The 26662-nt window shown below is 41.3% G+C and overlaps 2 protein-coding genes across 3 annotated transcripts in view; both read right to left on the bottom strand.

The window, feature by feature from the left end:
- Positions 1-26662, bottom strand: part of LOC118324290 (myosin-7-like) — a 165683-nt gene that overhangs the window by 31109 nt on the left and 107912 nt on the right.
- Positions 7-17556, bottom strand: slc22a17 (solute carrier family 22 member 17). 2 transcript variants are annotated; one of them, XM_035655368.1, is made up of 10 exons: positions 16998-17556; positions 14072-14626; positions 9038-9141; positions 7288-7442; positions 6471-6636; positions 5766-5890; positions 3492-3597; positions 3086-3309; positions 2238-2349; positions 1447-1723 (listed from the first exon to the last, which is right to left on the bottom strand). In XM_035655368.1, the coding sequence occupies exons 2-10, from the start codon at positions 14543-14545 to the stop codon at positions 1447-1449; spliced, it is 1743 nt and encodes a 580-aa protein (XP_035511261.1). In that variant the 5' UTR covers positions 14546-14626; positions 16998-17556. The 2 variants fall into 2 exon arrangements, with proteins under 2 accessions (XP_035511269.1, XP_035511261.1); XM_035655376.1 differs by lacking the exon at positions 16998-17556 and having other exon boundaries at positions 7-1723; positions 14072-14545.

The raw sequence follows: 26662 nt of genomic DNA, 5'->3' as shown, positions 1-26662 counted from the left end.
GGGGGGGGGGGGGGTTAATTTGGAGCTCCAGGGCCCTCTTCAGCTCCCTTTCAAACCTCATGGAGCCTAATCATCGGGCCCTTTTTCCAGCATCAATACACATTCAGGCAAAATAACAGATGACCACTTTCAAAACTTCTACAGTTAAGTCATTGACCAAAAAAAACATGTGCCTGGTTATATAACTTCTACTGTAGTTTGTTTGTACCCGTCTATTCTTTTACAGCTGAGACTGGTCATCTAGAGAGGTATTGAGATACTATAAGCTTCTGAGGAAATACAGAAAAAACAAGCCCTTCAGTGCTTCCAAACATGCAGGAATGTTGTGACAGTTAACAGCTTCACTGTTATTTGATCAGAGACATCAGAAAATGGAAAGTTCATTCCATGCCAACCCAATTTAACAATATGTAGCTTAATATTTAAAAATAATAGGCCTCTGGATAATTTACTGATTATGCTTAATAACAACATAAATAAGACATAAATATTGCTGGCTCCAGGCCAGATTCATTAACTGGATTTACACAGTTTGAACATGAACACCTTTCTGTTTTCAAGGCCTCTTTTTGTTTTGTTTTGATCCCAATCTTGATAATGGTTGATTTACGTTCATAAAACTGTCCCTTAAATTTGAAGACTCTGGTCAAATTAACCACAATCACCTTTAAAAAGAATGTTTCAAAGTGCTCTTCTCCACTGCATAGTGTACTGTACAGTTTCCAGCCACGGGGTTTACTGTAACAAAACTCAGATGCCCCAAGAAGTTAAAGAAACTAAGTCTAGAGTATTTACAAGGCATTTAACACCTACAACTCTATGGAGTCTTACAACATATGCAACATATGTCCGAGAACTCTGCTCCGTCCCTGTTTGGAGTGCCAGATGGGAGACTTTTACCACAAGTGTCACAGGAAAGTATACAAAACTGACCTTGCTTTGATTTTGCACACCTCCGAGCACTTATTGTGTTGTCGTACACAGCAAACACGATTCTATGCAGGTTAAGACAAATGCTAGGAATAATTTGCGACTACTCTCTGACGCCACGTCTGGTCTGGAGTGTCAGTAGTAAGCAGCTAACATCTCTACGACAGACACACTGGAGGACTGCGTGCAGCAGTGTATGCTGGTGTGTCACATGGTGGGGGAGGGGAATGACCCCCCCGGTCTGGTCAGGAAGAGATGGTATGAAAGATGAAGACTTCCCTACATGTGTGCGTGAACGCTGTGTGTCAGATCTACACACATCTGAATGGCAGGAATAAAGGGAACTCAACCCAACCGCCTGCGTTTGGAATGACTAGAGGATGATATGTTAGGAAGCTTAGAGTGTCTGATCAAGTCTCTATATTGCTTTCTCCTCCGCTGCATGAACATGATCTATGTGAATGTTCTGGCTGCAAAGTGAATGATTTCAGCACAGTCCACTCTTTCAGGAGTCCTTTAGGTCTCTGGGTTGGGCGTGGCCAGCAGCGGCACATTGTCCCTCCTCCTCCTGCCCAGCGGGGGGCGTCTGTACTGCTCCCCGTCAGCCAGCGTCTGGGGCAGCGGCTTCCTCTTGCTCTCGGGCAGCAGCAGGATGGACAGCACGGCCAGCAGGGCCAGAGAGGAGTAGACCACGTGGTGCAGGAAGTAACCATAGTGGTTCCTCAAGTCCATGAGCGGGGAGCTGAGGCGGCCCACGCAGCCCAGGGCGAGCACTGCGCCCACACCACTGCCCCTGGAGATCAGGTGATTATACATTAATGAAAACATACCTATGAATATTATCTTTTCTCATTAAATTCTCGACAGGAAAGCACATACACATATTTCAAACTATTCCTTTCAGTATAAAAACATTTATGAGCTCATACACAGCACTATAAATGACCTGAACTTCCCTCATCTTAAAGCACTTTATTCCTTAATTTCCAAAAGAAGATAAGCTAAGCTGTCATTTTATTTTAAGAGTGATCCCAGTTAATGAGGATTTTTTTAGATGTCAGAAAATGTCTCTTCATTACTTATAGATATCGATGGAAATGTCCTATCTCCTCCCTCACGATTTACTGCATTTTTCACATCCCAGTTCCTTTTGGCAGCACTTATGGGCTGAGCCGGCTCTTTTTGACAGAAGCAATTATTAACATATTCTAATCTTAGTATATTTTCACTAAAGTAGATGGGAGAGAGACTGCTTTCAGCTTTTTAATCCCTTTTTCGACTGCAGAGCTGTTGTGTGTATGTGTTACCTGATGATGGTGGGCATGATCTCTGCAGTGAAGAGGATGCAGAGGGAGGCGGTGGCCTGGGATGAGAAGAGACCCAGCACTGAAAAAATTGTGATGGCCGTCTCACTGAGATCTAAGGTGGAGACGGAGGACAAAACTCAGTTATTATGGATTACCTTGATGAGGTGCAGCATTTCTGATGGTATATTATGATTTCCTATTGATTAGAACTATTTCCAATTCAGAACACTGAGTCAACCCACCTAATCTTTTCCCTAAAACTTTACCAGACTTCTTTCATGAACAGTAGACACAGACAGCGGTGAGTAGCCTCTCAGAGGTCAGTGCTACTGCCCCCTCAGCCTTTGATGCATGATTAAAGCACAGCACCTGACACAGCTTTGACTTTGTTGCCACTGCAGTGTCCTACATAAACTGAGTGTCATACTCATTTTCAGGCACAAGGGGGAGACCGAGACTGAGGCAACAGTGAGTGTGTTTCCACACCACGCTGTGGAATGACAAAGGCACAGAGGACGTATTTTTCCATGCACAAAGCTTGCAGGTTTGCTTTTCATAATGCATGAAGCACAACATGAAGTCAGTGGTGTGTAGATAATCTGACCACAAATCTGAGCTTAAAATCAAATAAACTAACTTTTACCTTCATTCCAGTTAGGATTTGAGAAGGCAAGGCCTTTAATCCTAATACAAGCCTCACATAATGGTTTTACAACAACAGGGGGTGACTTACGGGGAGGTGAAGGGGGACTGTGCGCACCTTGTTGGCAAAGTCTATTAATAGCTTTCTTTATCTGACTCTAGATTTACTTGAGAACACAAATATCCTACTCCTAAAGCCCACTTACACTCCATGAGTCCCAGGAGGATCAAAGAGGCCAGCCCCGTCATCGTCATGGCGAGGAGCAGGATGCCACGGCGACCGCACCTGTCTACGGTCGCCCAGAGCAACAGCCAGGCACCGCCCCCTGCACACACAGACAGCAGGTACGTCCAATAGAAGCTGGGGGCCGTGCCTCTGACGTCACCTCGGAAAGAGCTGTAACAGTGACTAATGCCGTGAGAGATGAATCTGAGAGAGGAAGGACAGAGAAAACAGAGAGTAAGCAGTCGTTTTAAATAGAAAAGTGGTTCAGAGTGGAAGAGTCATGACGAAATATGAGACCACAGCAGCAACCAGGTCTGTAAATAAAGTCCCAGGCACTCAAAGTTGCTGCGTTGTTAAATTAATGTCAAGAGTGTGGGATGACTTACGAGGTGAAGCCGAGAACACACATGTTCTTCCAGATGTTCCTGCTGTGGAAGAGCTCAGGGAAGGACAGGTGGGGGCGTGAGGAGGGGGACGGCTCTGAATCCAGCTCTGCAGCAAGCAAACAAGGACAAAACAGGCTCTCTTTTTAATTCACAGCTCAACAACACATGACCTGACCTGGTTTCTCTTCTAATCAATAGCTCACTGTCATTTGTTTTATCTAAAAAGAGACGGGACGTTAAATCAATGTTGTTACAATTCCTATTGGGCAAATAGAGGTTGTTTATTAACCACTTAGAATACTGTAGCTGTAACAGGCCTAATACAAATAGATTCTACTGTAACACTTAATGTTAACCTCTCAATGTAGCAGATGTTGTTGTTTATTTATCTATTTGTTAATGTTCCTCCTCCTGTGAAGTATTACTAACAGTAAATAAGATATTGACAATATAATGTAATCAGAAATGTGAATGATTTTATATAATATCTATCAATTATATTTGTATACAGTAATACATACACAATACAAATTCATCCTCTGATGAAGGCAATGAGATGCTGCTGAAATCCATGTGAGAAATGTAGTAAGTGGACAGTGGAGTTAAATCACATTTTCTTTGTAAATCTAATATTTCAAGGTCAAGAACGGACCTTCAAGCTGTATGTCTGCATGAGTTTTAAACCCCCCTGTGAATGACATGTTCATGTGTATAAAGAGTTAATAAATATTTCATAACAAACTGCAAGGATCTGTTTGTGTGTAAAGTGACAGTCTTCTTGACTTCCTGTTTGGGCTTGGTCTTTCCCTTTTAGGAGAGACGCAGGAAGTGCATCACCAATTAGCACCTGCTGCTCCTCAGCTATATAGGCTGGAGGAGTCGGTCAGTTTCTCTTCCCTGAGCATATGGTTTGTTGTTTGGGTTAGAATTTTCTTGTGTCCACTCACAAACACGCCAGACACTAGTGATGTACTGATTGACATACTTCATATTATCATTGTTTAACTTGTGTTTTGTTAATTAAATATTTAGTTTAACTCATGTGTTGTCTTCTACTCTTTGTCCTACCCTCAAGCCGGGCTGCGACAAAGTGGGGGCTCGTCCGGGATTGTTTAACTTCTGTTTTGTTAAATAAATATTTAGTTTTGTCACAGCCCAGCCCGAGGGTAGGGCAAAGTGAAGAGGACAACACATAACTGTTGACATTGATAAACACACCATAAAAAAAGTGTTTATATATGAATTGCTTACTGCAACATGAACACTCAACATTGAATGTCAGTCAAAACGTAGAAGCAAAGGTGTAGAGTCGACATTTGTGAAGATCACTTTTAATTTTAAGTCATCCGAATCCAACTTTAGTAAATAATGGCTCGGATTAAACTTTTCTTAACCCTACTGTTCTGGCCCCCCTTTAACAGCTCAAAAAGCACACTTATCACATAACCCAATTTCATGAGAATTTTCTTATAAACATGATTTTCCCTAACCCAGTCCACAACAGAAAATGCCACATTAGTCGTGTTTGGAGGGCCGCAGCTGTAAAACATGACTAAATACAATGACTGTTAATATTTTCTGTTTCTATGATTGAATTCCAAAATAAGTCTTGATTTTCTCTTGTTGGAATCACTATGTAGGATAAGGTCATGTTGATTCCTTTCGTCTGTGAATGATATTTTGGCAAACAACATACATAGCATCTATGTGTATCATAGCCATATAGCTTATAAAACATCAAATATTTTTACTTATTTGGTGTAAGAACAATGTTTTTTGGTCCTGTCTGTATTTTATTAACTTGTGTGCAAGTACACTTTGTGGTAAAGGGAAAGGTTTCCAAACCGATTACTATTACATGTTGGGTTTCAATAATGTCAGAAGAAAAGGAAAAAAATGGTGGATTTTGCAATTATTATCATTATTTTTTACACATACAGTAGTGAGATCTATGGCCAGGAAGTAAAGCATATGAACATACATAGAAAACAACATATGAACTGCTGCAAGGCCCAGTAAATATCCAGCTCTGATTTTGTAGCTGCAGTTCATTATACTCTATTATAAATAATTTTTTATGCAGGAACCATGTGTTTTCAATAAATCATAATTTATAATTGAGCACCATTACCTGCTCTCAGTAGTGGTGTGCGATAGCTACCCTTAATTTGAAATGCACTGTTATAAATAACCCATAAATAATGCAGCCTTCATAAACTTAATGCCCATTCAGAGGGAGATAATAGGAATCGAAACCCATCTCTGCAAACACACCTGTGAAGCTCTCGTCGTCCCTCACATCTCTGTTGGAGTTTCTTCTCTCACTGAAGGAGTTCATATCTGCAGATCTCTCTGACAGAAGGAGCCAGCGAGGAGACTCTGGAAATACCCCAGGAATGCTGCAGGAGAGCAAAGACAGAACCGTTTGGCTTAATCTTTGATCTTTGCAGATCTTTATCCATCGATTCTATTGCTGTAACCCAGATTTTGCTCCTTCAGCATGGAAAATAACCAATGTGGATTGCAAAGTGGCAGAATTCTTTATTTCTTAATCCAGCTTTTCTTCCATTCTTATTAAAACCTGCAAATCATTGCCAGTAATCATCTGTTAATCTCTGTTAATTTGGTTTTGAAACTGCAATGAAGGCTTATCTTGTAACAGAGGTCGTAGAGAGACCGGGGACCTTAAACAAAGTACCCCTAATGCATTCTGACATGAGCTAAAAGGCTCAGTGTGACAAGGGGATTGAGATCAATACGATCCAACAAAGCTTTCAGAAAGTCAGTTGGCATCAAGACACTTTATCAAAAGACTGTCAGGTTCCTTTATTCTCTTGTGCCTGAAGTTTCCCATAAAAATAAACACATGTGCACACTTGTGCCTGTACACATAAAACCAATCTAAGTCCTAAAAATGTGAATAAAAATACAAAAACTGAAAATTAAACTAAAAGCGAACTAACAAATACACACACATACCCGTAACTGAGGAAGAGCGTTAGCGGGGCGGCACCGGCTCCCAGCAGGCCCCTCCAGGACTGGCAGCCCAGGGCGACGGCCAGCAACAGCAGCTCGCCAGCAACAGTCATCAGCCCGGCCAGCATGGTCCCCACCAGCCTCAGAGATGGTTCACACAGCTCCAGACCTGACAGACAATCACAGCATCAGCAGGTCCATTGTAATGGATCCATAAAGAAGCAGAAAGAGAGAAAATTTGATTCATTTTATGCTTCTTTAAAAGGAAAATATCAGTCATCAACTATGAAATTCATTTCTGGTATTATTCATGGAGTATGTCTGTTTGATGTAGCAGGCAGTATTTTTAGCCGAGCTAGCAGCACAGCTCTATATATGGTCGGTCTTTCAGTCAACCACTCTGGTCCAGACTGAAATAACTATGAGTATTAGACAGAGATTGCCGGGCCATTTTGTACAGACATTCAAGGGCTGACTTTGGTGGTCTCCTGACTTTTCCTGTAGCTCCAACTCTTTTTTATCCAGCACCATCATCAAATCAAAATTTAAATGTTTCCAGTTATATGGTTTATGACTAAATAACTGCTAAACTAATGACATTCCCATCAGCCTCTGTACATTGTGTTTTGTGCCAATTAATTAATGTTGTTACACTAAGATGGTGAACATGTTACACCTGCTAAACACCATCATGTCAGCATCACTCTGAGTATGTTAGCATGCTGACATTAGCATTTAGCTCAAATCAATGCTGTGCATAGGTACAGAGGTGCTAACATGACTGAAGACTCTTAGCCTTGGTTGATGTTGAAACACTCACGAGTGATGTACAGAGTGAGGTAGACTCCTGCACTAGCTGCCGCCAAACAGAAACGCATGACGATGAAGATGGAGGGGTACGGGGAGACGCACACCAGCACCCCAAACACCACCGACAGGGTCAGAGAGGTCAGCAGAGTCTTGGACCTGCCCAGCCTGCAGGGAAACAGAGATATGTGCTGAAAACAACCCGACCAATAGATCAGTACACCTGTATTATTATCATCACACAAGAGTTTTTAGAAGAACCACTATAACTTATTGATAGTTCCAGCTAGATTCATTTTTATCATTTAAAAAAAGAAATTAAGATTATTTATTATTTATTTATCAAGATATGAGCAAAAAAACATGAACATGTACACCAGGAACCATATACAATGGAAGTGCTTATCATGCCAGAGCAAGAACACTTCACATGCTTAAATATTAACAGCAAGCGGTTGAGAACAGAAAATAGGACACTGGTCTACTGTGAATATAAGTGTTAGAGTTACAATGGAAAACAACAGTGTGAACACTGCACTTTTACACTATTATGGACCATTAATGTTGCTATCAGTCCTAATTTTGTGTAATTATATAATTCAGATAAAATGACAAATGAAAAATATAAACTGTTCATTTTAAGATGAATTCCAGAGACAGCCTATTTAAATATAATACTACCTTAATGTATTATCAATATCTTCCTTTAATGCAGCTCAAGTCCGAGGCTCAAATTGATCACTAAATGTGATAGTTTTGAGTTTTTCAGCTGCATGCGTGTGCAGCAGCTTTGTTTCCAACCTGCAGATTAGTGCTGTTCACGTTCCCAGGAGCCAACATTAATTCACTAGTCTTTACAAACAGATGCTATGCTCAATTGGTCAGCAAATGAATGGAGGCTGTTAGCTGATTAAATTTGCATCATCTCCCTCACGATTCCTCCAAAACTGCAGGCTCCCCTGTGTGATTTTCAATGCGATAACACAGCAGACACAGGCTGGATCCATTACGTCAGTTATCTGAGGAGCTCGGGGTGTGCCTAATGCAGACTGCGTGAGGTTCTAAGATCTAGCTAAATAACGCTCGCAAATGTAACTTTTATGCCATGCACTGCTTATGTGTAGCACTTAGTTTATCTGCAGCAAACAACAGCTTTTTTTGCTCTAAATTATTTCTGACTGTGATACTATGAAAATGCAATTGGGCCGCTTGACACTACATCTCCCCTCCCTTCGACTGAAGGCCACCATCTACTGACTGATAGAGGAACCACCGGCAGGCATAGTAAATCTATAGCTAATTTTATCTGAACATTAACATCTGGCCTACTTTGTGTGTGTGTGTGTGTGTGTTGTATGTGAGCTTGTCGGGTAGTGAAACTGCAAAGTCAGCAGACACAAGAGACAGACTGAAGAATGAGGAACAAAGTGATTTAACAGCACAGACGTCTGCAGACAGATGGACTGAGTTGTATTGGAACATGTAAACTTGTGTGTGTGTGTGTGTGTGTTGTGTGTGCGTTTGTAGTGCGTAGTGCATGCATTGTGTCTGTGTGTGTGCGCATGTGGCGTTGTTAACACATACTTGCCATGACAACAAAACACAGTTTTGACACAGTAACCTATTAGCTTCTTTTCTGCAGGCAACTGTCTTAACCACTGCCAGTACACACAGGAGTGTGTGTGTTTGTCGGTTTGTGGCTTTGTCGCCCGAGTGCCGCTGGTGGTTGCTGGTGTGGGTGTGTGTGTGTGTGTGTGTATTACCTGTCAGCGGCATAGCCCAGGCCAAGACACCCAGTCAGGACGCCCAGGATGAAACACACCTCCTCCACTGGGACCAGCCAGTACTGACCACACACCAGATCCCACTAAACAGCAGAGACACAAGGAGGGGGGGGTCTGTCAGTTTTGGTCTGTTCAGGTCAGTACAGCAACACACATGTCAGGCAGTCATCAAGTAGACATCAATGCACTGCAAGAGTTGTTTGGAATGTTTCATTAATATACTAACCAACCATAACGTATAAAGTAAGTTCTCCACCCCGAGTGCCTACACAAATGACCTGTTAGGACTCAGATTATTTCTTGTGCCAATTATTCATCCTTTCTTATTTTATCAATATGTGAGAAAAGAAACGACTACAAGGTGAGGTCCAAAACCCGAAAATGTAAAAAAAAAATATAAAGAATTGTCAATTACAACTATAGAAAACACAGAAAAACAGCAAATCATAATGTTTGAGAAAGTGTAACCCGGTAGCTGTTTGACTTTTTTTCTCAATAAATGACATAAACAAACATTCTGTGATTCATTTTTAGTCAAAATAGAGATCAACACAGTACAATTCAATTACAATTCCAAAGGCGTTGGGACAAGTTATCCAGAATCAGTATCACAGTTTACATCACTAGCAACAAGTTTCACATACTTTACTAAAGATGCTTTTATGTAATGTCTAGACTTTTCCTTTATACCCTTGTTTTGTAGCTCAGTTTGATATTGGCCAAAAAGATGACTGACTAGCTAACTAACTCTATGTAAACTGGTTAATTGTCAGTAAACTCAGTCAGTAAACAAACAGAGATGAAAGTGGAAAGCAGACACCCAACTTACTTCAGGTGTGTCTCGTTTTGAGGACAACAAACAGACAAGTGGAAGCTCTCTGCTGACAAAAGAGAGCTTTGCACTGAGTTTGCAATAGGTTTCCTTCCTATCTGCATGTTTTAAAGCCCTGAGCCAAACTGTATAAATCAGCTCACTGAGCATTCACACTGACTGTTGAGTTAGTCATGGAGAAATATGCTTTTGGCAAATTAAATTACTTGATGAATTAATTACTTTGATTCAAAAGGCAGCCCATAATTGTGTGATGACTGTTGACTGTGGGTACAAACTATAATAGAAAATAAAATGTACAGAAGTAGCACTGAAATTTGATTTATACTACACTTCTCAGGAATAGTTCAAGAAAATCCGTGTCTGGTCCTTCTTGGATGTTTAACACTGCTTTCACTGTTTGGTGTCATTCCCATGTGAATGATTTCTGCTCATTGATAAATAATTGTGTCCCGGGTGTAACCGGACCCCGATTATAAAGGAGATCACAGGAGAGAATGACGCGCTTTCCATTAGACTCATAATACAAACACAGGAAGATGCAGCCTCATAATATTACTGTGTATGCGGTCATGACACTCAGGAGAAAGTGGGTGTATTACTGTTTTTATTAATAGTACTAGCAGCAGTAGCAGTAATAGTAGTTTTACACCAAATGCATTTTCTAAACAAACGGCCGTGTGGCTGTACATTATAGTGCATCCACATAGAAAGTCAGCACAACTGTTAGAAAAACAAAACACATATCTACTCTCAGATCTGAGTTTTAATCACATTAAGCCGACCCACTGATTTGCATTAACAGCTGAGCTCGGCTAATGTCTGCCGGCCCGCTGAAAGCAAAATGATTTTAATGATCTAGAGAGGGAGAGCGAGAGCAGAGGGCCGGTGATAAAAAAGGCCTTGCATAATTGGAGCCCGTGCACAGAAACATAAAAGCCTGTCACATAATATCAGCTGTCCTGTTGCTGAGGCATAGAGTCATAACAGTGTACGCTAGTCGGGTAAAGGGCAGCATAGCAACCCATAGTGCTCATACGGGTGGAATGCTTTGGACAACGGGAGGAGGGAGAATGCACACAAACCAGTCTGTAGACTCCCCAGACTGGTTTAGAGAAAGCAGCTCAGGCACCAATCAGGTATGTGTCTTTGGAAAGGACTGAAACCTAAACCCATTTCCCCTTTTCACCTTTCTGACTCCAAATAATTTGATTATGACATGAATATATATATATATATACATTTTACATAGCAGCGTCAATAGATATGGTACTATTATATTTATTGAAACATACAGTTCCTAGAATTCAGTTCAAGCTACTTTATTATATTCATACAAAAATCATTTAAGATAATGGACATTTTTGTGCTGATGGCAGGAAGAAAAAGTAACAAGCCAGTTATTGTCTGAGCATCAGCCCATAGATCCACAGCACAGAGATGTTAAATGGAGTTTGCCTCTAATGAAGTGACAGTATTTATTGATCAGTGCGAGGAGGCGTAGCTGATCAGTGGTCTTCCTGCTTCCTGTTCACCAGACTGCCAGCTCAGCAAATCAAAGCAGCACTGGAGGAACAGATCATCATGACAGCTAAAAAAATACTTTTCTGCTCTAACTCTGACTTAAGAGCTCAAATATGTCTCCCCGTCTGTCCGTGTCACTGTCAGTATGTAAGGCGAGGGGTGGAGGAGACTGGAAGCATGCTACTCTTCTATGTCTAGAAGAACAAGCATGCTTTTGCTAAATGCTTCCCCTGGCAGCGTTTATGTCTCCTCAGCTCGCTGCAGTGGCGTGGGTGGATTACCGGCGAACTGCCCTAATACCACGGACTTGAGGGCTGGGTGTGGTTCCCACATCAGAGGGCAAAGACATGAAAGCAGACACACGGGCCACAGAGCCACCAGCCTGAGTGGAGAACTGAGCAGCTGTCTAGGCTCTGTTAAAGACACTACCAAGAGCCATTCAGTGCTTTTACTATGAAATCCAGCTCTCAAAAAGGAAACGCATGTCTTTTTATTACATGCACTGATAATGCAAGTCCAAATGTCAAACCCACCACAAGCAGTGTACAAATTAACAGACACACTAAAGTGCCAACACAGCATTTACCTTCTGCATTTATCACGTTGGCTGTTTGTTATCACAATTCAAACACATGTAGGAAACACCGCTGCTGGTTGCTTTCATTGATAGGAGCCTGAAGTAGCTCTTTCCTGCAGCTAGAAATGTGAGAATCAGACTTAAATCTTAAATATCACTGAGAAAAATAAGCACTGCTGGCAACCTGAGTAAATGATCTCATTTGGGTGTGATCCTCTAAGAGCATTGATTGTGTAGTTATGAGCATTAGAGGAAAACCTAAAATTGTTTTTTCAAACCTGCTGCTATTCCTGCTGTGTTTTATGGGACGGACACAGTGCCTTTTAAAAAGGCAAGGTAACAGTCACAGCGACAAAATATTCCCTCTTCCACTGTAGCTGATCTTTAACCTGCCTGTGTACTGCTCAAATACAATGATCAAGGGAAAACATATGTTACCGTTAAAAGGTTAGAGATGCAAAGTTGTGGCCAGGAGGTACAAATCCTCAGAGCAGGGAAGCAAATGAATTCCCACTCCCTGCTTTGTTACAGTTACTGAGGAACCCATAGGTATAATGCTTGCTGCCAATCATATTCCAAAGCATAATTATTGATTATAATATTTTGTTGTATCTTGTATCCATTCGTGTATCAGTGGTAACCTGATTGTGAGCAGGGATTGTTTTTTCCAGAGTGACATATTTAAAGAAACTCTGACATTTCAGACATGCCTCACCTTTGAAATCTTTCTTTCTCGGCCCTTCCAGTGACGTAGGTAAAACACACATTTCTGAATGAGTCACCGAGCCTCATCCAACCTGGCACAGGTCACAACCCTCTTCTCACGGTTGAATGGAAGTCTAATAAGCACCTTTCAAGAGTACAGCGTTTTACAAGTTTAAAAAAAAAACGTAAGATCGATGCCACCAGCCCAGAGATATCGTCCTTGTCAAAACCCTGAGTCTACATTACCCACCATGCAACTCGACTGCAGGTCGGTTGGAGATTCAGCAGTTCTATCTTTATAACAGACAGATATTTTTCATGTTCACATTTGTAGTTTTCTTGAGGAAATTGGAGCCACAACCGTTTCCCCATGTGTAGCAGTAATCCCTAAGACCTATAAACAGACACTGCTGTGGAAAAAGCTTTAAATGTGCAGTTCCACTTCAGAATGGGTTCATGTGCGTCACGCTGTCTGCCGTCACCACCCTCCTCCCGACCATGGTGGAGTTAAGGTCTAACAATGCTTGAACATCTTGACAAAAGTTTAACAAAATAATGCTGATGTTCCAACGCCAAACAACTACCTTACCAGTGAAACAAAAAGAGGAAAAGGAAAGCAGAGAAAATGAGTGGGTGAGTGTAGGAGCACTGTACCAAAACTAAACAGAACTTTGTTTGTTTAATTCATATAATCATGTGTAATTCTAAGTAGTTATGTGGTTTAGCAGTGGTGTGTATGGAACAACAGCATCAGCCTGTAATGGGATTAACCTCAGTCAGTCTCATATGAATACCTCCAACGTAGGTACGACGCAGACTCATTATCTACATCAAACAGGAGGTCTGTATTGGAAAATGAAATCAGGGATCTCCAAAACCTCTGACGTTGGAGATTTTCCTGAATGCACCAACAAGAAAGAGTTTTCACAACAACTCCTGGCCCCACACAACCATAACAAAACTTCAAAATAAAGTCCATGATGCAACATCCAAGGCCCTACAAGCTGAATAACAGAAACCAGGGGCTGCCTGGGTCATTGTATCCTTTGGGAACTGGTCAACAGTAACCTAACATAAAAGGTCTTTTAAAGTTAAAAATGGGACGAGACATTAAAAAAAACACTGTATGAGCTGACTTTTTGTCCAACTCATAGGTATAAATATGTGCAGGCTGTATTTAAATTTAGCATGGCATTGCAAAAAAGAAGTCTCTGGACTCAGCAGCAACATCCTGGGGATAAAAAAACAAGCTTTCAGCATATTAAGACTCTAAATGCAAACAGAAAAACAAAGAAGGCAGCCCTCCCACAGAGAGCCAAAACAATGTCAGGACCATAATTAGAGAGCTCAGGAGGATCCCAGGCCGGAGCGTTACCTCGGTAACAATGTTGTTCCTCAGCCCCTCCGTGACGTTGTAGTCCCAGCCGCTGTCGCAGTCCGCCACAGCCGACTGGCTGCCGTTGACGTACTGCTTACACTGGGACAGGCCCCCGCTGTCCCCGGGCCGCTGCCCCTTCTCCCAGGGAAGGGAGGCGTTCAGCACCTCAGGCGATGGCAAGGGCCCCGGCAGGTGGCAGTGGTGGGGCGGGGAGAGGGTGATTAGGGGGTCGGAAGAAAGCAGGAAGGCCAGGAAGAGGTTGGGCAGGATGGAGAGGGCGATCAGCACCCTCTGCTTCTTCCTGCCCAGAGCCAGAACCATAACCTCCCCCGTGGGAGGCAGCGAGGGTGGCGGGGAGGAGGGAGAGGACGGGGCCGGGGAGGAAGGCACGGGGGAGGAGGGGAGGGACGGAGGGGGAGCAGGGCATGGGGAAGGGGAGACCAGCGGGGGAGAGTCTGGAGATGTCATCATTGGGTGGTGGGGGGGTTAAAGATGGAGGTGGGGGGGAGGTTGTTGGGATCGTTGGTCCCCAGGGAGAGACGTGGGAGAGCTCTGTGAATGACAAGAACCCCACAGTGTTATCATACAGTTTAAACTCCTGACAGGCTGATGGAACAGGCTCATCAACAAACATTCACTGAAGACATTTTCACTTGTCACAGCAGGAAAACATGTGTGTGAATAATTCATCAGGCCACATTCCTGGTACTGTGCCTTCTGGGACTCACTGGGTCACTTGCATAGAACAGGGCCATCAATAATGTATATATGGAACAGCTGTTTCCTACTATGACAAGTCAAAATGTCTGCTGTGAGAAAGGCCTGCAGATTGTACTGATGACACTTTTCTCTTTGACTGTGTTTCAAATGTATTTCAATAGCATGACTTTCCATTGTCAAGAGTGTACACGATCAACTAAAGCAGGTGTTTTAAATAGAATATAAAATATAGTGAAAGCCTAAATGCTTAAACAAATGTAATAACACTTATTCTAAGCCTGACTCCACTGAACAGCTGTGACATCTGAATAGAGTTTCTCATTACATTATGGCTTGGGATGGGAATCCAGAACCAGTTCCAGTTGAGAACCGGTTCCAAACCGAACCGATGGAGCTCATCAATTCCTTGTCTGGATGTCAATATTTTTCTGACATCAGGTTCATGCCTCTGCGCTGCTGCAAACTTGCAAGAAGAAGAAGGCGGAAAGGAAGAAGCGGTCCAGAGCGTGGCTTCATTTCGCAAAGAGAGAGGACAACAATGCTAGTGGTAGTGTCTGTAAAATGATCATTTCAGGTAAGGGTGGAAACATCTTTCTACACAACAGCGGCTTGAATTCCAGGAATTAGGGATGGGAGTGGGGAACCGGTTTAAACTGGTTTCAAATTAAACACCTGAGTCACAATCATGCGTTTTTTCATAACAAAATCGAACAATAAAACATTGATGCATTGATGCTGATAACTTGTGTATGCATACTTTTTTCCAAACTTCACCAGGAATCAATGAAGAATCTGACCGTTAAGCAAAATCAATAGTGGCATTGGTATCAGTAAAGTCTTGTCATTATGGCATTACAGTATATATATATATATATGCTCATGTGTGTTCAGCACATGTACTATCCGTTAGGTTATTGTCTGCTGGACCACATGTTGCAAATATTTTAAGGAGACAGTTCCAGAGCAAGAGGTCTCATCTTAAACTCACAATGGCTCCTTTCACAGCACAAACTGAGCAGAGATTCCTGCTGAACTAAAGAGTAATGTACCACACAAGAGCAGATTATTTAGATCATCTAATTCTGTCCGTCCACACCGAACTGACACAGAAGAGTTCTGTTGAAGTACGGCAACTGTGAGAATACATTTAGTACAAGGTTTATGAAACCATACGAGCACACTTCAGTTGGTAGAAAATGAGACCCAGTTCAGACTAGATGAAAGAGAGCTGAAGTGATCGGCCAATTAATAGTCGATCAACTGAACAATAAGCAACTATTAAGATCTCTTTTCAAGCAAAAGTCACAAACATTCCCTTGTTTCAGCTTCTCAGATGGGAGGATGTTCTGCTTTTCTTTGCTTTACGTGACAGTGAACCGAACACCTTCCAGTTTCGGACTGTTGTTTGGACAACAGAATGACATCACCTTGGGCATTTGTCACTACTTTCTGACATTTATACACCGAACGCAAACTACCAATCGATGAAGAAAATGCTTGGTAGCTGTAGCCCTAATTCAGACCAACTGATTCCTTTTTTTTTTTAAATACTGCTATTAGCGGTACACTACCAAAGCTTTATGGTCATATCAAACCACCAAGTTGTTACACAACGAGAGTACAGCAGCCAGCAGCCTGTGGGCACATGGGGAGACAGCACAATGATATAAATAACTGTAAAAGTCAAACAAAAAGGCTATGCATGCAGGAACTCATGTGGCTTCACAAAAATAAAACAAGAACCTGACATGAAACAGTAAAAGGATGGTGTTTCCACAGCTCTCTGTACTACAGGCTGTGTTCCCAGTTGAGGGCTGGAATGTGAACAGCCTGTGCTTTCCTCAGCAGCCTCCTCTGTCGGTGCACATGGTGCTCCTCCAGCAGCCAGTGCTGCTGTGTTTTCCTCGCACAGGGCCAGGAAGAAGGAAAAAAAGGAATCCCACAGGGTTACATAAGAGCCTGTACACGAGAGTGGGAAAAGAGGGGACGTGTGGGGAATGTAACACACAGGGGCTGGCTGGCCTCTGTGGAAGAGAGAGCAGCACAGTGAGGGCAATAAAATGACAATGTATAAAAGGGGGGGTAAAAGCAGCTGGGCCAGGCTGACAACACTCACACCTGCCCCGGCCAGGCTGGCAGAGCACACAGCTGCTATCACACCGTCTGCCTGGCTTCAAACCCCCTCACGCATACTGGCACTTACCCCGCAGAGATGTTGTTAAAGGTGAGCCCGAATCCTACCGGTCGTTGTCAAACATCCAAAAACATTGCGGGGGGAGAGAGGAGGGGGAGTACAGAGTAGTTTCACCGCATTCACCGTATCTCCTCTGCGCCTCGATGCCACTCCGCTTTGTCTGTTAGGTGAAAAGACATGTCTGTCCCGGAGAAGTGTTGTGGCCTCTCATTAACACCAGCAAGGACACCGGAGTCCAGTGAGCCCCGGGCACAGCTAGCTAAACCCTGAGAGGATGCCCGCCGGGGGATGCTCCACTCCTCTGCCTGCCTACCGCCGCTGGGTTTTAACGTTGTTATTTAGTCCAAGTGTTTTCCTGCCGACGTTACAGAAAATAAATAAATAAGGCATGTGTGTGTCCGACATCATCTTAAAGGGAAACGCGTCGTCAGTCGGCCAGTCGCGGACAAAGAGCTGGTGGAAAACTGCATCGGGAGAAGCCTGTTTATAGGGGCGAGCTTCTCCACCGGCGGCGGCGGCACACTTCGGGAAGAGTCGGCTAAGATCGTCAGAGCGACGTCCCCTCGTCTCACTGCGGTCGAAGATCGTATGTGATGAGGTGGTGTATCACTCCATAGTCAGAGTATATACAAGAGATGTGCGCATTACAATAAATATAGTAAAGCTCTGTAAGTAAACTGTAAAAGTCAAGAAACATAAATAGAAGAAAATGTTTTTAAAATGTAAAGTAAATTAAATTAAAAAGTAAATTCATCCTTTCTTAATTCAGGTATATTTGCTGACTGTTTCCAATACATTCTGTTAATTTATGTTATTGTAGACCTATATTATTGTATAAAGTTATTGTTTGTTGAAAGCATGACATTGGCCAAAACCATAAAACTTATAACTTAACTTTTAGGCTACCTAAAATATCAGAACAACGAAAGCTTGTGTTGCTGCTTCATACAGGAAGATTCAACGTTGTTGACATTGCATAATTTTAATCTTTTATTTTTTTTCATCCCCTACTGAATGGTTTATACTTTAAACTTAGGAACAAGTTTTTTAATTTATTATCATGTTAATTACAATAAGCTCACTGTGTGTGTGTGTGTGTGTGTGTGTGTGTGTAAAGTAAAATGTGCTTAGAAAGAGGAACTATTTGCGGTGATATTTTTGTTTACACCTACATTTGCTACAAACTGAAATTGCACACTTTATCCAAGAATATACAGCAAGCAGTGATGATAATGGACAGCAGAAAGAGTACACAAAATGATTGTCAGAGTGACACATCTGCTTTTTGCTACTCTCTCTGCAGAAGGTCTACATGTAGCTCTCTGCCGCATGGTGGAGCCATAAATCACAGACCACCACCAGGGACAGGTCTAATACACTTAACTTGATTTTACTCATGAATACGTACTGCTTAACATGTTGCTGTTATAGATGAGGAATGTTACATGTTGTCTGCCAGGAAAACATCACTGTTCCCTCATTTGTCTCCGGTCATATGTATTAAACGTCTGGCATACAGCAGCAGACTCCAGCAGTACTGTAGATGCCCTGTCATTGTCCATTTCATTTACTCTATTGATCATGAACAACAGGCTGACTTCTCAGGTCCATCACTACTAATTCTGCTCTATTTACAACCTTATTCATAGGTGGAAAATGGTGGAAGATTTGACAAACCTGTAAAAGCATCCTATTTTAGGTTTTATATACTATATTTTTCAGTAATTATTTTATGTATTAATCCTTATTTTACTGGTACCCTGGAAAGAAAAGCAGGGGGAAAAGAGTTTAATAACAAGATGTTAATTCTGTTCCTACTTCCTCTGTTTCCGAGTTAATACACCCGACTGTTTTAACCATCGGTTTTATCTTAACATTAGGTAATGTCTGCTAAACTACACTTGATGGCACTAATACAGTTTGTTCCACTGGTGTTGCAGCGGCCAGTAGTGGAAGGCTTTGTCTCTACTGGACAACACACATGTGTGTCCAACCTTTAAGAGTCCTTCACACAATCATAGAGGACGACTGTGCTCTTCATTCTTCTGACAGCGGTGATACAGCCATCCATTTGAACAGAAACCCATTAAATCATGTATTTCATGTCATTCTCCTTACATGGTGACAGTGAGGGTGTTTGTGCCACTGACACAGCACGGCCATGATGGCTGCCACTTCGCCTCTAACTGCCAAGATAACATCTATATACTGTATATATTATAGATAATTTGTGGTCAGTTATCGGTTGCTATCAGAAAGTTGGATCCTTATGATTACAGTGTGTTTTATCTTTCTTTTATTGCTTTCTTTGTTATTGATTATAGTACCATCAATGGAAAATATTTTGAAACTGTGGAATCCAAAGCTAAGAAAGCAGACATCTAACCGCAGAGTTTTACTGGAGGAGGGCGGAAGTGCTGCAATAGAAATAATACGTTTATGTTTCCCATATTTGGACTAAATCCTATTTTGTTTCTTTGTTGATATATTCAATCAGTTTCTATTACTGCAATAAAATGCCATTACTTAACAGCAGCTATATGATTGGAGCTGCTTCAGTGAGGTTGTGGTGGGGTTCATATGGTCTGCTGCTGTTGAGTAACCTGGTAAGGATTAGGTGAAATACTGTCTTTCTTCATCTCTCTGCAGAGATGTTGCAGTCCTGGGACCACAGATTGCCCCACACAACGCTGCGGGACATTTCAACAGACACGGTCACACAAGAAGTCATTATGTGCTGCTCAATACATGACAGACAGGAGGTAGCCTGTGTTACACTTTCACTCTCCTTTTGTAAATGAAGTGTTTGTTAAGAAAATGACACAAAGTTTAAACACATTTAGAGGACAAAGTCAGCGTAGACTGTATTTAATATGAATGAGAACAGGATACAAAGGAATCCGAACAGATTCCTATCATTTTGTATGGCTACTATTTTATTGGTTTTGTCTTTTATAAGTAACAAACAATAAAGAAAAACTTATTTACATGTACATACATACGCATGCACAAATATCAATCATGACCAATATGAATTTTCTCTGGGGAAGAACAATGAGAGAAAAAGATATGTTTATATGTACAATTCCACAGATTATTATGGACTTAAATCACATTTTGTGGGTTTAAAATTAGTCAATTATTTAAGTTGTTGATGTATTTTACAAGCTGACAAAATCCTGGTATTGCCCAGTCCTATACACGTATTCATACAACACACACTCATAAGACACCATCAATCAATATCTATTTCCTCTTAGCTTATGTCAAACATTTACCTGATTTTAAAGTATATTGTTTTGTCCTATCTCATTCAGTAAGAATGAATCCATTTTGATGCAACAGATGTGAGGTCCTCTAATATTCGATTCAAGTCCAAGCTTTCAGTCTTTTCGTACAAGCAGAGGCTCGTGTTTTCTATGTTTGTAGCTTTGTGCTATTACAGATACTGATGTGATGGATGTGATGAGCTCTAAAACGGATGTCAGTATCATTTCGCTTTTATGTTTCCAATTGACTTGCAAGTGTTGTGTCATTAATTATAACGGTGACGGATGTTTTCATTGCGTAAAAAGTAACATTTGTATAAAAGAGAAGTGAACATCTGTATTCATGTTGTCTCATTTGGTCTTCTTTGTTGCCAACACAACAAATAAACTACACATGGAAAAGAAAGTGAATGAATGCTTTCTTTTTTGAACACAAGAATGATAAATCATATGATCCTCCATCTTGGGAACCAGAATCCCACACTGTTTTTGGTTATCTAACAGTGTTGAAAATATTTTATTGAATGTTGTAACTATTGTTTTGGGCAAAGATAAAAATGTCTGGCTTGTTGCCCCCACCCCCTCCTTTTTGTCTCCTATCTTCATGTCCCTTCACTACCATCACAGCCACAGGAAGGCCCTGGCAGCCCAAAACACTGATACTATCTCTACGCTCCTCATCTCTGTCCTCCGCTGTGTCGAAATCTTGCCCATCCCACAAAGGGAAACCGCTGGTGTACAACGGTCCATGGCATGACGTCCGTTTCTGTGGGTAGACAACTTATGGTAAATAATGTGGCAGGTGCATGATACGTTCCCTGATGAAGGATGCAGAATGAATGAGAATAATGACACCTAAATGTAGATACTGGGGTTATATCACACTGTTTCCTGTGAGAAAGATGTGTTGTTTAAAGGTGCAGTGAACTGTAGTCAAAAGCTGCTTCTGTAAAGGAAGCACTGAAGCTGCTTTAATATTTAAATCTTCTTGGAAGATATCTTTTATGTTAAATTAGGGTTGATTGTCAGAATGTTCAAATTGGCAGATATAAAAGACAACTGTTTTTATCCAAGCACAAGCAATTATTTGTTTATTTGAGAAAATATTTTACAAAGTTTTGCTTTAACAGTGCAATAATATAAAATTATAAAACACATTCAACAACATTAAAAATCATATCTTATATCAGCATTATTTCAAGTAATCCCACGCTGGTTTAGTGACAAAAGATAGAGTATTATACAGAGAGAGACACTTAGATTTCATTGAACCCCCCTACAAACCACAGGGTGTGGTGTAACCTTGTTGGGCAACTACACTTACAAGCATCTCTGACGATGACAAGAAGTGTCAGGTAAATAATTAGGCAATGTTTGTTAAATCAAATCATATAACAAATCAGTCTAATTTACAACGGGCTCCTCTTTTTAAAGGGTCTGAGAGGATTGTTGATTGTGAAGATGTTGTCTTCAGGAACCTTTAGGAAAGTTAATCTTTGGATTTGTTAAATAACTGTTCTGTATACCAACTTCTCCTTAAACTCCTTTTCTCCATCTCACGTAGCTGTTTTAAAAATTGTGATATTCACACTCACTGAAAGTTTAGAACATGCAATGGCTTACATTTACATTCAAACCCATCTCACGTCTTCCTACTTTATACTTCAACGTCCTTTTTCTCAGAATGTTTGGGTGCTTCATTAAGTTCCAGCGTACAGGGCTGTAGCCACAATTTCAGCAATACTGAGGAAGTAATTCTCCTCTCACCCAGGAAGTTCTGAACAGATACCAAAACATTCTCATTTTTATTCATTTATTGGATTTAAAAAAAACATTTTATTTATTCAGTTAACTGTATATTTTCTGTAAAAAAAAAAAATGTAAAGCCTAATCCACACTGCCAGGAATTTCACTGACCATTCGCTAACCCCCCCTCGGCAACTTTAACTAGGCCTAGTGGGCCTGCCAAACTTCTCCATGTGTTGGGGTGTACATATGGGGCTGTAGAGATACACTGTATGTATGCATTCAAAGTTTGGATGGTGGTGTCTTTTTATTAGCCCATGTAAGCTGCAAACGTTGTCTAGCTGACTAGCACACTAACAAGAGCAGAAACTTTGCATTGTTTTCAAACGGATTGGGGTTAACTCAATTATTACAGATTATGCCAGAAAAATATCTGTTGCGGGCTGGAACATCCAAAAACATTAAACAACCTACTTAAAACAGGGTTTAGAATCTGCTAGCGACAGTCAGCCAACTAAATCCCACAGTTGTCTGCTAGGAAGGAGACGCTGCTTTTTCTTTCTTCTGTGTGAAGTGTTTGAGTGTTAAATCTACCACCATTATCTGTGTAAGATGAATATGTGCTGTGCGAGAGCTTAACAGGTATAGCAACAGTTTACAGGGCTTAATGCAGTAATGGTAGAATATGAACTCCCCCTGGCTGCCATGACCCCCAACATTTCCAGGAGACATGATCCTGTCCTCAGTGGTCGCTACAGCCCCGCCAGTGTGTTATGTTTTCTCTTGTCACAATTTTAAAATATGAAACTATAACTACGCCTTATACCTGCCATTGAATCCACACAAACTGCTCCATTTTCAAATCTACTTCTTCTACATGTGACTTTTTCACAAATGGTTGCCTTTTTGGTGAAGATTTGAAGAATCAACAAGGAGGCATTTGAGGACTGCTTAGACACTAATAATGAATATGATGCCTACAGTTAGATGATATTACCAGGTACAAACGTGGTTCTAGATACTAGACTCCCCAGCTACTCCCTCCTCAGCTCCATGCAGGTGCCTCTGTGACAGGATGTGTTTGAGAGTGTCCAGCTCCTGTGTCAGTTGCCCTATCCTCATCTGCAGCTTCTGGTTTTCCTCCTGCAGGTGCTGGGCCCTCTGCTGGGTCAGCAGGATCCTTCTGCGGGCCTTGTCCCGGCTCTTCCTGACAGCAATGTTGTTCCTCTCACGTCGCATGCGGTACTCTGCACTGTCCTTGCTGATGCTCCTCTTGTTTACCGGGGCCCGCAGAGTTGGCAGGAGGAAGGAGGAGAAGTCCTGGAGGTCGGAAACAGAAATATTTTTAAGTTGCAGGGAAGTAAAAAATGAAAAGGAATTTCTTTTTAAAGTTAAAAATCGATATCACAAACACACACTTGTTGATTGTTGGCGTGGCTCTGGTGGTGGTTTGTGCTCCCTGCGGTCGAGGTGTTGCTGAGACAGGAAGAGGTGTACGGCAAGTAGGACAGCCCCATCATCTGCTCAGCCATTCTGTCATCACTGCCAACTCTCACCAGCCCCTGAGACTGGCTGTACGGGATCATGTCCATCTGAGCCAGCTGATTGGTCGACACAGCGTGATTGGAAGTGGCAGGGTTCAAGGTCTGGGTGTGGGCCTGACCCGGGTACGAGGTCGCCCACTCCTGGATGACAGAGGACACCCTGGAATCAGACATCTGCAGGGGGTCGGAAGCAGAAAACAATTAGGTTTTTCTTTTTTGAGTTTCATTTTGCTCTCTGCTAACATTATTTCAGTGGTTAATATTGTACTTTTTACTCCACTGCTTTTATCTGACAACTAGTAGTTTCTTTAAAACCGAGATTAAACTATGATACAACATATATAATGTATTTTAATTAGCTTCAATCGACTAACGACAACAGTAAAAAGCTGCTTACATGTTATTGTCCTGGTATTATTAATAAAAAAAATATCCTTATTAAACTGCCTGAAAGGCCTCACATACTGCTGTATATTGTGTACTTTTACTTTTGACAGTTTGAGTACATTTTGCTGATAATACTTGTGTACTTTCACTCAAGAAAGATTGCAGGAGTTTTACTTATTATTATGTATTTTTATCTACTGTTACTTAAGTAAATGATCTTAATAATTCTTTCACCACTGCCTACAAATATCTAAATCTTATCTTTTTATGATGAAGGCAATTTATTAAGTCAGACGTCTATGGGGGGATGGACGGTTGCGTTTCCACAGAAATTATTAAGTAAGTAAATGAATTAGAGACGTTTTGGCTGCTCCTTCTAAATATATAGCTGGTGGTAAAATTTCTATCATTAACTTAACAAACAATACAAAATCAATTGTTACAAATGACAGATGCACTGCTGGGGCAAATAACTGACAATTTACAAGTACAAGAGTACATAATAGTACAGCTGAAACAATTAGTCAATGATTTGTCAATTGGTAGAAAATTATTAAGCAGCAATTTTAATAATTAGTTAATTATTTAAGTCATTTTATATTATTATTTATTTTATTTAAAAAAAGTAACTGGTTCCAGTTTCACAAATGTGAATATTTGCTGATTTATTTTCTAAGTCTTCTATGATAGTAAACTTCAAGTTTTGGACTGTTGGTTGGACAAACAACACACACCCACTTTTATGATTAAACCTATGCTATCATGCATTCGTTCTCATTTATCTTCTGGACATTTTACTACGAGGCAAAATTTAAATGGGTTATCTGGAGAACAAAATAATCAGCAACAGTAATAGGGACTAACGAATCTGTGTAAACTCACTCGCATTAACACAAAAACGCTAACCACAAAAAAACACGGAGGTACACAGCAGAGCACTGCCACTCTGATCTGAACTGTGAGCCAATAATGGGAGGTATGAATGCTGCCCGTATTCCTAATGATTTCTGCCAGTTCTCCTATCCTTCTCTTTTCCAAACTCTCAATCTCACACGTATAGAACATTCACTTAATATTTTAAAAATTTTCTTCATTTTCTATCTTATCTTATTAATCTTAAACAGTAACCTTCCTAATCATTTACCTTTTCTAACCACTGGCTATTCGGTTTCAGAGACCCACAACACTCGCCTCTCTCCATTAACTACACTATCAATTTCTTTCAATATCACTCTGTTTCTTACATTTCATTTCCTGTCCTCATTTATGTTTCTTCTCTTCATCAGAGTTCTATTAATAATTTAAAGTTATCTTGTTGTAATATTCTTACACCATCTATTATTAATCACGTAATCTGACTTACCATTGACTTTATGTCTCTCTCCTTCACTATAAAACTTCTCTGATATATTCCGTTCAGGTTTCTCCCTGACTATGTTTGTAAATCTTTGGGGTATAAATGCCTTCTTGATAGAACTAGTAAGAACCAGACCAGACAGTACAGTACCAGATCAGGTTACTTCCTTCTGATTCATCTCACCATTCCTTCTCCCTTCTTTCTCGTCCCTTCTCTTTCCTCTCCTCCTCTCTCCTCCTCTCTCTCTCTCACAACACACACAACCCACACACACTCCTTTCAGTAAATAATGAATGACTACATTAGAGGCATTTTTGCTTTACATAACTTTAATAGAGCAGTATGGACCCCCCCTACCACAGCAACATTACCCAGCACACAACAAACCCGACCTTTAGTATCAAACCTAAAAAATGTCTCCGCGGGCCTTCCTAGTTAAGTTGCCACCCTGGAACTCCAAAATGGCTGGCCCCTTGTTGACAACGTGAACGTAAGCCTACCCGCCCTCGCTGTAGCCAAATAAAACATGATTGTAATGTCCTTTAACCTGGTGTGTGTATTCCAGCTGTAGAGCTCGTGTGAGGCCCACTGAGTGCTCGACGCATTGTGCTTTTGACGACGTGAAGCTGTTAGCAAACGCGGTCGACCCAGCAGCTGCCACCCAAAACCCAGCCTCTTCAATCCTCAGGCCCTTCCACAGCCAGCCTTTCCTTACTGCATTCAGCCACCCGTTTAGCTGTAGCACATCACCAATGCTGCCTTACCACCCATTCCTGAAAATCAGCTGGTGTTTGCAGGCATTCTCCTTGCATTGTATGTTGAACACTCGGTACACTTCTGCATCACCTTTCTACACCAGGATCTTACACCTTGAAAGGGATTCTCGCCCAAAGCTGTGGACGCTGCTGCGCAGTCTGACAAGAACAGGTTAAAGACTGGGTGTCCTGTGCTCTTATTGCTATCATACTCAATTATTATTATTACATACTACATATACTATATATAACTATATACACTACTACTATATATTAGCGCTGAGTCCCCTTATCCAGCACTACTCTGATCTCACTGGCTGACCAAAAACAATTAATTTTTTTTTTACAAAAAACAAACAGGAAAAAACTCTAATACTAGGTTAATAATCCTCGTTGCTGCCATTGGTCCAGTAAGTGTTGAACTTTTGTGTCCATTTTTAACCATCATGCCTTCGCCAATGCATATAAAACGGTTGTCGGTATGTACGCAATCTTAATAAACAAGCTGCAAATCTCTTTTCTCTTTAGGTGGCCCCTCCGTTCGACGAGTTCATGTCCGTGATCTGACCTAACACCACAGTCAAAGATGAAGCAAATTTCAACGACATCGAAAGGA

The sequence above is a fragment of the Morone saxatilis genome, unplaced genomic scaffold (genome assembly GCF_004916995.1).
Source record: "Morone saxatilis isolate NCDOM2014 unplaced genomic scaffold, NCSU_SB_2.0 Contig0, whole genome shotgun sequence".
NCBI lineage: Eukaryota > Metazoa > Chordata > Actinopteri > Moronidae > Morone > Morone saxatilis.
The sequence above is the reverse complement of the archived record's forward strand: the minus strand, read 5'-3'. Positions and strand labels throughout refer to the sequence as shown.

Bases quoted from the DNA above. Each gene is read 5' to 3' on its own strand.
- slc22a17 (XM_035655368.1), bottom strand. From the start codon at position 14,545: ATGATGACATCTCCAGACTCTCCCCCGCTGGTCTCCCCTTCCCCATGC. The intron at 5,891-6,470 runs GTATGTGTGTGT...GCTCTCCTGCAG, and splicing joins ACGCTCTTCCTCAGTTACGG to CATTCCTGGGGTATTTCCAG. The intron at 3,310-3,491 runs GTAAGTCATCCC...TTCCTCTCTCAG, and splicing joins TGTGTTCTCGGCTTCACCTC to ATTCATCTCTCACGGCATTA.